Here is a 12,654-nt window from a genome sequence, read left to right on the forward strand (position 1 = left end):
TTTTAAATTTTTCTTGATTACAGAAGTCTTGAACAGTAAATTTATCATCCCATTATTATAGAAACTGAATCTTAATCTTAGTAGAGATACTCTGTTTTTATGTTATCTGGGTCCTTCCTCTGTAACAGCCTGCATATGTCAAAAGACCTATGTATTTCAATAGAGAAAAATCTAAAGAATAAGTCCTAGAGATCTAATTGTACAGCATCGTGACTACAGTTAACAGTACTGTGTCATATACTTGAAATTTGCTAAGAGGGTAGACCTTAAGTATTCTTATCAGCTTAAAAAAAAAAAATGTATTCTCACTACCTAAAGGGGGGGGGTGGGAATGTTTATACCAGGTGATGGCTATATTAATTAACCTGGTTATGATGATCATTTTACAATATATATGTATCTCAGAACATCAGATTGTGTAATAAACATGTACAATATTTGTCCCCCCAAATTGCATTTTTATAAAAATTGGAAATATAGATCATTGCTAGAAGTCATTTAAAGTCCTCACCTAACTTCTTACATGGGAAACTTAATATTTGTATGTTTTTTATAGACTAAAAAAAGTGGCAAGCCTGGGCCATTCTTACTGTCTGGATCCAGAGACAAGACTATTAAGATGTGGGACGTCAGTACTGGCATGTGCCTTATGACCCTAGTAAGTTTGCATAATCTTACTGCTTCTTTTGTGTCTTAACTAGGTTTATACCTTTTTGGGTTAGATGCCTTGTGATATCTTATTAAATAATCTGAATTATTGCAGGCTTTAAAAGAACTTCTTGTAAAGACATTTTTTCTTAAACTTTTGTAATTCCATTGTTACAGTGATAGGAAAATTATTGCTGTAGAATGTCATGTTTATATAAAGGATCTACAAAGCCAGTTAATGCCAGGAGGGAGATCCTAGCTTACTGTATCTTTAAAAATTATATATCTCCTATGCGAGATAAACAGTATTATTATAGACTCATTTTTTTTTAAGAGAGAGAGAGCGTGCACAAGTTGGGGGAGGGGCAGTTGGGGGAGGGAGAAGTAGACTCCCTGCTGAGCAGGAAGCCTGGCATGGGGCTCGATCCCTGGACCCCAAGATCATGATCTGAGCCGAAGGCAGGCACTTAACCATCTGAGCCACCCAGGTGCCCCTAGTCTCATTCATTTTTTAAACTGTTTCTGTATTTCACTGTATTTAATTTTAATATGAATCCTTTTAAGTATTATCTATTTGTTCACATGGTTCACTTTATTTGGTTTATTTTACCATTCTGATGTTAATGTTGTTACCTAGCTTTATGACTTAGAAATGTTATTTCAGGGGTACCTGGGTGGCTCAGTTATTAAGCATCTGCCTTCAGCTCAGGTCATGATCCTAGGACAAGTGCCACAGCGGGTTCCCTGCTCAGTGGGGAATCTGCTTCTCCCTCTCACTCTACCCCTTCACCTTGCTCATGCTCTCTCTCTCACAAATAAATAAAATCTTTAAAATATATATATATATAAATGATAGTACAGCATTGTGGACATTCTTATTTGCCTAAGGAAGTTCTGAGGGAATCTGTGGGCATTAATTCAGTACAAGTTTTTTGTAATTTGGCATCCATGTTTGTTTTAGAGATTTCTTTAGGTACTAACCATACCTTGAAGTGATTGTCTCTCTGTAGGATATGGTAGACACTTTGGAAGTATCATCAAGAATTGGCACTTCGGTGGCTTAGTTGGTTAAGTGTCTGACTCTTGATTTCAACCTAGGTCTTGACCTCAGGGTCGTGAGTTCAAGCCCCACACTGGGCTCCATGCTAGGCATGGAGCCTACTTTAAAAAAACAAAAAGAAATTGGTTAGAAAATTAAACTTTTCTCTAGTAGTATTCTGAGCTCAGATATGCTATATCGCTATTTAAAAAGATGATCTACACTTAAAATCATAAAGTGTGTTTGGGGCACCTGGCTGGCTTAGTCAGTGGTGTGTGGAGGCTCTTGATCTCAGGGTTGTGAGTTTGGGCCCCATGTTGGGTATAGAGAGTCCTCAAAAATAAAATCTTTTAGAGCGCCTGGGTGGCTCAGTTGGTTAAGCAACTGCCTTCGGCTCATGATCCCGGAGTCCTGGGATCGAGCCCCGCATTGGGCTCCCGGCTCAGCAGGGTGCCTGCTTCTCCCTCTTACCCTCTCCCCTCTCATGCTGTTTCTCTCTCGCTCGCTCTCCAATAAATAAAATCTTAAAGAAAAAAAAGAAAAAGAAAAAAAATATATTTTAAAAAAGAAAAAAAAGCATGTGCTCTGCTCTCCTGTAATAACACAGGTCACCTTAATTTCCCCGGAGGTTTCTGGCTCCTATTTTTTCAGCTGAAGGAGGGTACTTTTTACTGCTTTATTTTGATGTAGTCACGGAAATGTGATTTAACTTTTGTTGAAGCTTCTACGTCTAGTGATTGGTGACTTTTATAGGTCACTATAATAGAACAGTTGTTTTTTTTTTAATTCTTAAGATTTTATTTGAGAGAGAGCGCACACACAAGCCAGGGGTGGGAGGACAGAAGGGAGAAGGAGAAGCAGATTCCCCACTGAGCAGAGAGCCCGATGCAGGGCTTGATCCCAGGACCCTGAGATCATGACCTGAGTCGAAGGCAGACGCTTAACCAATTGAGCCACCCAGGTGCCCCTAGAACAAAGTATTTTAAATAAGGGTCAAGGCAAAGGATATGTCACCTTGGTCATCTTTTTTTTTTTTTTTTAATTAACTCCCTTTTTTTAGTTCTTTTACAAAAGCAGTATGGTTATTTACACTGTAGAAAAATTAGAAGTATACAGAAAAGCTAAAAGAAGAAAATAAAAATCACCCTCATAAAACTCATAATAATACCTTCCAAGTATATTTTCTAGTCTAGGGCTGCCCAGTAGAACTTTCTGTGATGATGTTCTATATCTATACTATCCAGTGTTGTGGCTACTGAGACTGAAGGACTGAATTGCTGATAGTATTAATGTTTGTTAGTTTTTTTTTTTTTTTTTAAGATTTTTGTTTATTTATTTGACAGAGAAAGAGAGAGCACAAGTAGGCAGAGCTGTAGGCAGAGGGAGAAGCAGGCTCCCCATTGAGCAGGGAGCCCAGTGTGGGGCTCAATCCCAGGACCCTGGGATCATGACTTGAGCCGAAGGCAGACGCTTAACCGCCTGAGCCACGCAGACGCCCCAATGTTAGTTAGTTTATATTTAAAAAGCTACATGTGAAGGGCACCTAGGTGGCTCAGGCGGTTAAGCGTCTGCCTTCGGCTCGGGTTGTGATCCCATGGTCCTGGGATCGAGCCCCGCATCAGGCTCCCTGCTCATTGGGAAGTCTGATTCTCCCTCTGCCCCTCACTCTGCTCTCATGCTCCCTCTCTCAAATAAATAAAATCTTAAAAAAAAAAAAAATCTACATGTGACTAAATGGCTACCCTGTTGGACTGTGCAGTTCTCAGCCATTTTCATTAATTTCTATGTAGATGAATATGATGGGGATTTTTATATATAAATGATAATCATTGTACATATTGCTTTGTAGCAAACCTTTAATTTAGGAGGTATGTGACACTGCTCATGTTGTTAGATATTTTATTACTGATTACATACAGTGCTTTGATGAACATCTTTGTTCAATAAATCTCTGGGCCTTTCTTAATTTTATTTCTCAGGGTAAATAGCAAGAACTGGAACTGCTGGGTTAGGGGATGTAGATAGATGAATGTATGGATGGATATGCAGTAAATACCTGTGTATCCTTCACCTAGAATCACCAGTTGCCAACATTTTCCTGTGTGTGTGTGTGTGTGTGTGTACATTTTGCTGAACAATTTGAGAGTTAGTTGTAGATACCATGACAATTGTATCTCCTAAAAATAAAGGTATTCTGTATAACCACAATAAAACGATAATACTCAAGAAACTTATCATTGGGGTGCCTGGCTGGCTCAGTTGGTAGAGCATGTGCCTCTTGATATCAGGGTCATGAGTTCAAGCCCCACATTGGGTGTAGAGATTACTTTAAGAAAATGATTTTAAAAAAAAGAAAAGAAATTTGACATTAATACTACATACTCAATTTCTCCAATTATCCCAGTGGCTCTTTTTTGACATTGACATTTTTTATTGCACTTTGAGTAATGACTTACTATTTTTCTAGGTGCTGTTTATGTACTTTATCCCTTTATTAAGTCAAATACCTTTTTGTTTTTAAGGTGGGTCATGATAACTGGGTACGTGGAGTTCTGTTCCATTCTGGGGGGAAGTTTATTTTGAGTTGTGCTGATGACAAGACCCTACGTGTGTGGGATTACAAGAACAAGCGATGCATGAAGACCCTCAATGCGCATGAACACTTTGTTACCTCCTTGGGTATGTATGAGTAATGAGCTTTCTAAGCAATTAGGTTTTGGAGTGCCAGGCATAAACAGTTTTATGTAATCGTGTGGAATTTTCCAGGTAAGAAATGACTGTGTGCTTTCAGGACAGACTAGAGAAGACAGTTTAAAAACTTTGTGGATTCCTATCATTTGTTTTAAATTCTCCTTTCCTTAACTCTCTCTCTCCATCATCAGCCTTATAATAAAAAAATTACTTTCTCCATGCACAACATTGGTTTTGGAAACTAGGATTGTGAAGAGGATGCTTACTAACCACTCTGATGGGTAATTTTCCTCCCCTACTAGTTTGTAAGTTTCTCAAAGTAAATTTTACTCAGCCTTTTTCTCCTCTGGCAGGTATATACTACCATGTACTGGGAACTCACAGAATCGTATTTAAGTTTAATAAATATCCTCAGTATTATCTGGACCTGAATCTAGAATTAAAGTAGTGAATACAGTAAAATATAATACACCTAGGGTTTGATGGATCTAATGATAAAAATAAAACTAATGCCCATCTCAAAGGATTGTTACAAAAATTAAATATGAATATAAAGCATTAGTACTAAGCCAGAAACATAGTAAGTTAAGTAAGTAGATACATTGAGCCTACCCTTGTTAGATTTGAGTGTTTATTCAGATTTAGTTGGGATGGGTGTTAATGGGGGAGGGATTTTTATTGAAATGTTAACATAGGACTTAATTATTACATCTCAGCTTCCCTAAACCAGGGTGTGCGGGTGTATATAGAAAAAAATGAGTATCCCTGGCACTTGGACTTGCTTATTTTGTGGCTTGTTAAAAATTTTATCTGGATTTAAAATAAGCCTTTTCTTTTTCTTTCAGATTTCCATAAGACGGCACCATATGTGGTTACTGGCAGTGTAGATCAAACAGTAAAGGTGTGGGAGTGCCGTTGATTGAGTCTCATTTGGCCCCTCCTCCCATTTTTCCTCTGGATGCACTCTGATGATACCATGGTTACCCCATTGAGCTCTGTTTAAATAAATATTGTCCTTTCATGTAAATTATTCTGGATGTAGATTGAGCTTATTAAATGTTACACACAAAGTATTCATGCATGGTGAATCCAAATTGTATACTGTAAATTTACATACGTTGTCTAGAAGTACATAGGGTTTAAAAACCTGGGCTGGCATTGGTCACACCAGGCCTAAGAAGGCAGAAGTTGAATAAATTGAACTTAGGGCACTAAACTGAATAGTTGACAGTGTCATTTTCTGTTGGATTATTAATTCCTGTTTTTCTTTCTGCTATCTGTTGGTGCCTGACTTGATGGCCTCATTTGGGGAAAAGTGGTGATTATTAGGGCTTTTTCTGAAATGTGTATCTATGTAACATCACTTAAGTGTGCTTAATAAATCTTCTTTAAGGATGTTAGATGATAAGGCTACAATTCAAAATCTTCTGAACCATCTATGTAATTAATGGGGATTACACATTGGAATTTTTGTCATGACACATTTGCCAAATCAATAGGATACATTTGTTTTGGCAGCCTATCAAGCAGAGGCTAGTGGTATATTTATGTAAGAAAATGACTGTAAATCTCAAATAAGAAAAATCTCAGCAGCTAATAGCAAATCATTTATTTCATTTGGGTTTTAATGCTTTGTAAACAGGTTAACAAAACACTGTAATACTCTAAGCTTCTATTTTTCACACTAGACACACTTCTAGTTGTATTCTCCATACTATTAGACTGTATAGTGATGTGACTTCCAAGTAGAATTTAATCTTCCCATTGAGTGTGTCATGGTACAAATCACTATTTGTTTTGATGTTTTTTAGGGATGTGCAATGTGCATTACATGATGACAGATATTGAAAAGGTTATGTTTGCCCATTTTAAAGAAGTGGGAGAAATACAGCAGTTTGTTTTTCAACATGAATCTGATACCGATTTGAACTGTATTTAACTTACACGTTAAAAAAAAAAAGACAGGGTTTAATGGAGCATGCATAAAAATGTACTGTGTTTTCACCTTTTGTTTATATATAAATGTTTATATGGGCCTATCTATAAGTGGATAAGTCTGTATATGTATATCACACACATAAAACCTCCATGTCTTTGGGTCCTGGGTTTTTGAAGAAGTGCTAAAACATACAAGTAGAATAAATTTTGCTGTGGAATACCATGCTTTAGAACAAGCCCTTTTTGATCCTAATGCTTCTGAAAACTAGGTCTGACTCTGTGGGAATTTTTCCCAGTGAAAAGGAAAATCACACACACACCCTCCCCCACCGTTTGGCTGTTCAGCATTTTACACAGCCTGATGTATATTGTGATCCAAAGTTACTACAAGTAGGTTTAAGAGAATTTTTATCTATGACTTTGGAAACAATATTTCATTGCAGATTATTAAATAAATAATTCTATTGCTTAGCTAACCAACAGCTTTTTTTTTAAGGTCATTTGAAAAGTTAACAAAGAAATAACAAAGACAGTTTAACAAAGAAACTTACACTGAATTGCATTTTATTCATTTGCATAATATGTGATTTTTTTTTAATGTCCCTTTTAGTATTTAATGGAAATTTGGTTCCTGAAAAAGACAAAGGGTTAGAGTTAGTGTCCTCTAGATACACGGAGACTAGGCCTTATGTTTACTAGAAGCAGCTTTATGTCTAACTTGTGTCTTTTTGTTTGTTTGCTTTGTTTTTAATAATTCCTGAGCGACGTCTCTGGAAGGAAAAGTGTTTTGAGAACTAATGGCTATTTTTGAAGACAAAAATTACAATTTAAGCTAATTCCTTAAATATAGTAGAATAACTTTCAGGACAATATTGCCTCACAACCCTGCTCACACTCAGAAGTCTTATTTTGTTTCCCTTTAGCTGTTCTGACTGGAGTTTTCTACAAAAGCTATGGAAGATACCTTTGTTCTCGTTTGCTGCTATTTCCTGTCCTATTTTAAGAAATATAAATACATAGAAATGGTGCATCTTAACATTTGTTTATACATGTATAAATGTCTTGTATTTTAATTCATTTTTAGCATGTAGCAACACGAATTGTTTAAGGGTAAGCCACAGCATCTAGAAATCACTCATAGATACGAACAGTAAAGGAAAAAATGGTACCGATGTAGGAGGAAACAAAGCTAACAAAGCTGCTGTCCGCTGGGTTTTCCCCCCCTGCAGGATACAGTGACTTCGTTGACAAAGGAGGAGAAACAATATTACTCTGTAAACAAAGTTGTCCTTACTTGGGAGACTGCCACAGCCTGCTGCTTGGATGAGCTACCAGACATCCTCCATTTAAGAAGCAGCAAACACTGAATCTCAGGGATGGTCCTCAACTGGATCCAAATGTAACGAGCCCTGTTTGAATAATGAAGGGGGTGGGGGAGAGCGATCCATCCACAATCCGGAGTCGGAGGTGCGTGGTTTCCCGCACTGTTGTTTGACACTGCCCTGTCGATGCCCTTTCTTCCTGTTGCCTCCGTTTTCTCTGTCTGCTGTCTGACCCTGTGCCTTGCCTGGGATAAGTACAATGATGAGGTTACTGGTTTGGATTGTAAGTGGAGGAATTTATGAATTGGTTTAGAGGTTCATTGCTGCTTTGTCACTTTCTCAATCAAATTGGCCACTTATTTAAGAAATAAAAAGCTGGTAGAATTGCATCCTCAGATGATTATTTGACTTTGTGTGTGTGAAAACAGACATTCCAGTGCCACCCTTAATAATGTGCCCAAGGAGTCCTAGCTGCACTCTTGAACGTGCAAGCCACGGAAACTGTGGTGTAGACATTGCTTGGAGAATAGTTGCTTTTTGACATGGCATCTTGCACTTTAGGAGACTAAGACCGTCCTGTTTTGTCTATGTGTGGTGTGACCAATGGTGTGCCCAGAGCACTGCTCTAAAAATCACTAGTGTTAGCAAGTCGTCCAGGCTGTGGAGCGCTCGCTGTAGTCTTTGGAAGCTTTGGCTCTAGATCACCAAGCCCAGTCTCCTTACTGTCAGTGCCCTGCTCTCCTGTTTGCCTCTTCCTGTTTCTGTGTGAACTTCCAGGTAAAATCACTCATTAAATAGTTTTCTTTTAAATTTATTTAAAGAAAAACTATTTAAAAGTAAAGGATATTTTGTTTTGTTGACAGTGGTGGCTTGATAATCCTTAAGCAACTGAAATTAAAATTGTTGAAGGAAAAGGCACTTAAAATGGTTACTCTTTCTGTCCAGCTGTATATAAGTCCAATGTGTTAATTAATCTAGATGATGCAAAGAAGAATCTCCTGGTAGAGAAGCGACATGTACAAAATCGATGAAAAAGGTTTTGGGTTTTTGTTTTTTGTTTTGTTTTCCGTAGGGTGGGGGGAGGGCAAGCTGGATTTACAAGTCACAACTGGACTGAACTGGCCTTTTTATCTTTCCACTATATCATGTAAGTAGCTGCTTTCTTGTCCTGCCTATCCTTCAGGCATCCGTAAAGCTCACTCTGAAGATGATAGAAACAAACACAAAATCTTCGGGTTAGATGTTGATCCTGACACTGACATGAAGGCAAGCATTGATTTCATATGAATGTTGCAGAGGTGGTGGTGATTGGAGAAAACAGTAAGAGTTAACAAGTTATTGACACAATTTTAAAAAAAAATCAGTAAAGGAATGTATATACTATTGCTCTTGTGTTTTACAGTAAGATTTGTTGCTCTCAGACTGTGTAAAACAAAATTTATTCATGTTTTCTGCATATTAAAAAATCCTATTGTACCAATTGGTAAACTATTAAATGCCTATAAAACTAGATGTGATTTTGTGTGTGTGTGTGTGTGTGTGTGCGTGTGTGTCCTTGTGCAGAGATTTAAAACCGAGTCCTAATAGGAGATGGGACTGTGTTCAACACCAGCCATAGAGTAAGCTGCAGATTGGTGGCAGGGCCTTGATGGAGGGCTTTTCTCGAGGGCCGTGCTGGCACTGCCTTCACCGTCCCCTTCCTTCGCCTTACTAGGAGGTCAGGCTCCAGGAGCGATGGCTGCAGGGGCCATTGGCGATGGTGGTAGGTGGGCTTGCACCACCCCCGCCTCCAGCAGCCTTTTCCAACAGTGACTCATCGGCCCAAGCACTGGAGAGCTGAGGCCAGGAATGACCTATTGTAAACACTCCCCCCCCCCCCACACACACACCCCAACAAAGACTTGGCCCTCTTGTGGTCGTCAGGGTCCAGACAGAAGGATCGTGCTCCCCTTTTGTTCTATTAATGAATGAGCCTCTTGTTTTGTCCAGTGGTCTTGGATTCTTGAAGATTCTTAATACTGTTTTAAATTTGGTCGAAAAGTACCAAAATCGCCTTCACTCTTGGCCCAGAAGCCCCATGGCTTTCCCTCTGCTTTACACGTGTTGGCTATGTCCTGCCTCCCATGCCTACTACTGCCCAGCTGGGGCCTGTGGTGTCCAGGGCAGCCAGGAATTCTCCAGCTTTTCTGATGTATAAAGGACAAGTTGGATGATGCAGTGTCTCTTTACTTACAGCCCAGTTGTTTTCCTGCCTCCCCATCCCAAAATGGGAATCCTCAAGAACACCAAAGTAATTTACTTGAAATTCGAGTCTTCTGAGTTTTGCAGCTTTTCCATTTCCCTGCAGGGCTCCTCTTTTCCCCTAGCTTGAGATGCCGATGATGAGTCTGACCACTTTCCCTGGGGTAGAGAGTTCCAGCTTTGGTATATCGCCATCCTGAAATGCAGTTACTCAAAACTCACCCACTGGTTTATCACTTCAAGCTTCTTTCCAACGCTCATTGGGTATGTCCCTGACGTAGGATGAGGGATAGGAAAGTGGAAGAATTGGTGGGGAAATGGTACAGCATCCTAAATGTGGCAGCTCTGTCCCTGTTTGGGCTTTGGTGAAACTTGACTTGCATGCAGTTTTTGGATGCTGAGAGACCTACCAGAATTCTCTGATTCTCACGATGTTCCCCAGCAGGCCAGCGGCAGCAGCACTTGGGAACTCATTAGAAATGCAAGCTCTTGAGCTCCAGCTCAGACCTACTGTATCTGAAACCTCTATATGAAAAACCAATTTTAACAAGCCATCCAGATGATTCTGATGTAGGCTCAAGCTTGAAAACCACTGATTCTGATTAATTAACTAGCTTCTCATTGATTAGAATCAGTGGTTGATCTCGGGGTTGTGTGTTCGAGCCCCACGTTGGGTGTAGCTTTTTTTTTTTAATTTTATTATGTTAGTCACCATACAATATATCATTAGTTTTGATGTAGTGTTCCACGATCCATTGTTTTCGTATAACACCTAGTGCTCCATGCAATACGTACCCTTCCTTAATATCCATCAGCGGGCTAAACAATCCCCCCACCCCCCTCCCCTCTAAAACCCTTTTGTTTCTCAGAGTCCATAGTCTCTCATGGTTCAATAAAATTCTTTAAAATAAAAGTGGAGGTGGGGGGATTAGGGAAGGGAAAATACCTAACACTTTGAATGCTTGTTAGGTGCCAACATCCTTATTCTCACATACACTCCCTGCTGGTGGGCATTAGTACATTTTGATGGACAAGAACACAGGCTCACTTTAAGTCTTATGCCAAAGGTATGAAGCCTCGCTAAGACGGTGAGCTGGGACTCAAACCCAAATGCACATGCTCTTTCCCTTATCTGGTTCTGCCTATGTTAAGCATCTTGTTAGCTATCTAAAGTGTAAGGAGGACCTTCTGACCTCTTCCAGTTTTTTAACCTTTAGCAAAGCAGGAATGACCCTCCTCCCATCCCTGAGGCCATCACACCACACCACACTGCAAACTCCCTGGGAGATGACCACGGGGAACAGGGCGGAGTCTAGGAATGGGTCAGCAAGGATTATGTTGCCTACACTTGGAACTCCTAAATCATTCTGAAATGACCTTGTTCTCAGGATAATTGGGTCCTGCATGGTCTGCATCTCAGTGTTTGACTTTTTTTTTAATCAATGGATTTGCCTGTCGAATGGGAGTATTTCAGTCTGCATTTGAGCAGGGCCACCTGTCCTCCATAGGCGTCCTGATATGCATGCCTTGTCAGATTTGATTTTAAGATTTTATGTATTTGGGGGCGCCTGGGTGGCTCAGTCGGTTAGGCGTCTGCCTTCGGCTCAGGTCATGATCCCAGGGTTCTGGGATCGAGCCCCACGTTGGGCGCCCTGCTCCACCGCGGGGAGCCTGCTTCTCCCTCTCCCTCTGCTTGCTGCTCCCCCTGCTTGTGCTGTCAAATAAATAAAATCTTAAAAAAAAAAATTTTTTTTATGTATTTGAGAGTGAGTGAGCAGGAGCAGGTGGGAGGGGTGGAGGGAGAAGGACAAGCAGACTCCCCGCTGAGCAGGGAGCTCCATATGGGGCTCGATCCCAGAACCCTGGGACCATGACCTGAGCCGAAGGCAGATTCAGATCAACCGACTGAGCCACCAGGGCGCCCCTGGATTGGATAGCTTGGATTCTGGCAGTAGGAATGTGGACCACAGCAGGCTACCTGGTTCTCTGCCTCAGGGTACACAGGGTCCTCAGTGTGGTCCAACAGTCCTCTCAATACCCATTTCACGCGACGCCTGGGTGGCTCAGTTGTTAAAGCATCTGCCTTTGGCTCAGGTCATAATCCTGGGGTCTTGAGATCGAACCCTGTGTTGGGCTCCCTGCCCAGCGGGAAGTCTACTCCTCCCTCTCCCTCTGCTGCTCCCCCTGCCTGTGCGCTTTCTTCTCTGTCAAATGAATAAATAAAATCTTTAAAAAAATACCCATTTCACAATGGCAGTTTGAAGGGCAGGAGTGGAGACAGATGATACAGTCCCCCCCCCCCCCGCCCCACCCTGAGATGATACAATCTTAAAAGCTTAATTTGGTTATACTAGCTTTTCAAAAAGATCCTTAAGTATAAAAGTGACATGCATGTTAAATCCATCGGGCTCCCTGCTCAGTGGGAAGCCTGCTTCTCCCTCCCCTGCTTGTGCTGACAAATGAGTAAGTAAATCTTTAAAAAAGAAGAAAAAAAACTTCAAGGTCAAGAACATTTTCTTTCCAGTCGGCTCAAGAAAGTAACCAATACTCGGGCTGGAGTATCTTTTTCAGAGAATTTGTTGACACACACAAAAAACCCCTCCAAGACTCGAGATGGTATTGCCGTGGGCACGCTGCTGAGGCCCACCTGCTCAAGATAGCCGAGTAAGCAGCGGCCAGTTAGGAGACTTCCCCTCCTCTTGGAGACAGGCCCTGCCCCTCACGCTCACCGGCTACCCCTGCCCCCATCTCACTGCATCTCCACAACAGCCTGGC

The 12,654-nt window shown here is 40.6% G+C and overlaps 1 protein-coding gene across 4 annotated transcripts in view; it reads left to right on the top strand.

Annotated features, from left to right (window-relative positions):
- The window catches only part of PAFAH1B1 (platelet activating factor acetylhydrolase 1b regulatory subunit 1), an 86,300-nt gene extending 77,152 nt beyond the window's left edge, over nucleotides 1–9,148 (top strand). For all 4 annotated transcript variants that reach the window (XM_081805537.1, XM_081805535.1, XM_081805534.1 and 1 more), the window contains 3 exons: nucleotides 557–658; nucleotides 4,210–4,366; nucleotides 5,224–9,148. In XM_081805537.1, coding sequence (XP_081661663.1) covers nucleotides 557–658; nucleotides 4,210–4,366; nucleotides 5,224–5,297 — 333 coding nt within the window. In that variant the 3' untranslated portion in view covers nucleotides 5,298–9,148. The remainder of the gene's footprint in view (nucleotides 1–556; nucleotides 659–4,209; nucleotides 4,367–5,223) is intronic.
- Nucleotides 9,149–12,654: the final 3,506 nt, after the last annotated feature.

This window comes from Leptonychotes weddellii, chromosome 15 (genome assembly GCF_054177405.1).
Source record: "Leptonychotes weddellii isolate Sample4059 chromosome 15, ASM5417740v2, whole genome shotgun sequence".
Lineage (NCBI taxonomy): Eukaryota > Metazoa > Chordata > Mammalia > Carnivora > Phocidae > Leptonychotes > Leptonychotes weddellii.